General features: G+C 43.4%; 1 protein-coding gene across 1 annotated transcript; it reads left to right on the top strand.

The window, feature by feature from the left end:
* Nucleotides 1-604: 604 nt before the first annotated feature.
* On the top strand, nt 605-1,476 carry LOC116753278 (eukaryotic translation initiation factor 3 subunit J-like). Its single transcript, XM_032630873.1, has one exon. It carries the CDS (start codon nt 624-626, stop codon nt 945-947), a length of 324 nt encoding a protein of 107 aa, XP_032486764.1. The 5' UTR covers nt 605-623; the 3' UTR covers nt 948-1,476.
* Nucleotides 1,477-2,032: the final 556 nt, after the last annotated feature.

The raw sequence follows: 2,032 nt of genomic DNA, 5'->3' as shown, positions 1-2,032 counted from the left end.
CACGTACCGCAAAAAAGAAAAAAAAAGTTAAATATTGTTTCACTGAGGTCAGGGTATCCAAACAGAGGGAGGTTATCTGGGTTGTGAGTTTTGCCGGATCCAATCACCAGCCCCTGATCAACACAGTTTTCTTAGGCGTTTCATGGTCTCCCCATCCTCGACAAGGTGATGCCAGAGACACAGGCTACAAATCCTTTCCTACCAAGAGATCGTGTCTTGTTGGGGATACACATACGTACCTGTAACTGAAATCTCAGCCAAACTCTCTGGGGTACGAAACAAAAACTTATTTTTTTTCTAACCACAGCCTTTAAACCTGCTCTATTGTATTTCCCTTCCCCACCTCTTGACAAGAGTTCCTGCAGACCCCGCGATCTTATGGTCCCTTTAACTATAGAAATAGTCATCCTGACAATCAAGACTCACATTCACGCATAAGCAAGTCCTTCTGGTTAAATCCCCACTTCAGCTTCTCTCCCATCCAAAGCCTCTCCTCCCCCAGCTCAGCTGTGGCCTGTGACTGAGGTCTTCTTTTATTCTTTCTTCATCTTCAGCTCTTCTGGGGTGGGCAGGAGGAGGGGGACTTAAAGACAAGGGCCAGACACGCTTACACCCAGCTCGAGATGGCGGTGGCAGCGGCGGGGGACTCCGACTCCTGGGACGCGGACAGGTTCTCCGTGGAAGACCCGATGCGGAAGGTGAGGGGCGGCGGCACCGCCGGCAGGGACCGCTGGGAAGGTGACGACGAGGACGTCAAGGATAACTGGGATGATGATGATGAAAAAAAAGCAGCAGCAGAAGTAAAACCAGAAGTAAAAATTTCAGAAAGGAAAAAAACAGCAGAGAAGATAAAAGAGAAAGAACGGCAGCGGAAGAAAAGGCAAGAAGAAATTAAAAAGAGGTTAGAAGAACCTGAAGAACCTAAAGTGCTAACACCAGACAGATAAACTGCGGCTAAAGAAATTACAGGAAGAGTCAGACCTCGAATTAGCGAAAGAAACTTTTGGTGTTAATAATACAGTTTATGGAAGAGATGCTATGAACCCATCTTCAAGGGATGCCTTCACAGAGTTTGGGAAGTTACTAAAAAAATTACACAATATGAAAAATCACTATATTATACCAGTGTTTTGGAAGCCTTAGTTCGAGATGTGTGTATTTCACTGGAAATTGATGACTTGAAAAAGATTACCAGTTCGTTGACTGTACTTTACAGTGAAAAACCGAAGCAAGAAAAGCAAAGCAAAGCCAAAAGGAAGAAGAAAGGTGTGGTTCCCGGAGGGGGATTAAAGGCTACATGAAAGATCATCTGGCAGATCATGGTGGTTATGATGGAGGGTATGTTCAAGATTTTGAAGACCTCACGTGACGTTTTATCTTCTCCTGGTGTCTTCTTTCTGTTGCCCACAATCCGTTCAACATGTAGCACAACTTCCTTTCCTTTCAGTTCTGCCAAATGCTACAATCGGAAGTGCAGTATCTTTTGTGCTGGTTATTAACCCCTCGACACTTAGGTACTAATGTGCAGATGAGGATCTTGCTGCCAAGGGCTTAAAATTGGGAACCTCCATTGCTACCACATCATAGTTTAAAAAAACAGACCTAATAATGTTGTTGTTGCTATCTGATTCCGTAGCAGCAGTCACTAAATTGGAAACAAAGGTTGCAGCATGACAAAAAATTGTGTAGTATTTACCAGCACCATTCAGAAATACAGCCTTAACCATACCTCCTTGAACTACTTCATAACTTGTCAAGAAAAGCAGTCTGCTGCAAGGGCGTGTGGTGTGCACCTAGTATTAAAGTTGCTTTGTCTTAAAATTGAGCGTCAGGATATTAAATATACATTGTGAAGAAGACAGCTTATCTCAGAGTGAAGATGGCGGCTGAAAAGCTCTACTTTGATATTTACAAATTAAATGACCAAAACCCTCCAACTTGGAAGCTGAAGAAGGTAAACCTCTCCATTATTGCATTACCAAGTTGTGGAATCTCTTGAGTGCATAGACTGTCTAGTTTCTATTTATCAGAC

The sequence above is a fragment of the Phocoena sinus genome, chromosome 4, assembly GCF_008692025.1.
Source record: "Phocoena sinus isolate mPhoSin1 chromosome 4, mPhoSin1.pri, whole genome shotgun sequence".
NCBI lineage: Eukaryota > Metazoa > Chordata > Mammalia > Artiodactyla > Phocoenidae > Phocoena > Phocoena sinus.
Note: the sequence above shows the minus strand (reverse complement) of the source record. Positions and strands in the feature narration are given on the sequence as shown.

Coding starts and splice junctions, on each gene's coding strand:
- LOC116753278 (XM_032630873.1), top strand. CDS start 624: ATGGCGGTGGCAGCGGCGGGGGACTCCGACTCCTGGGACGCGGACAGG.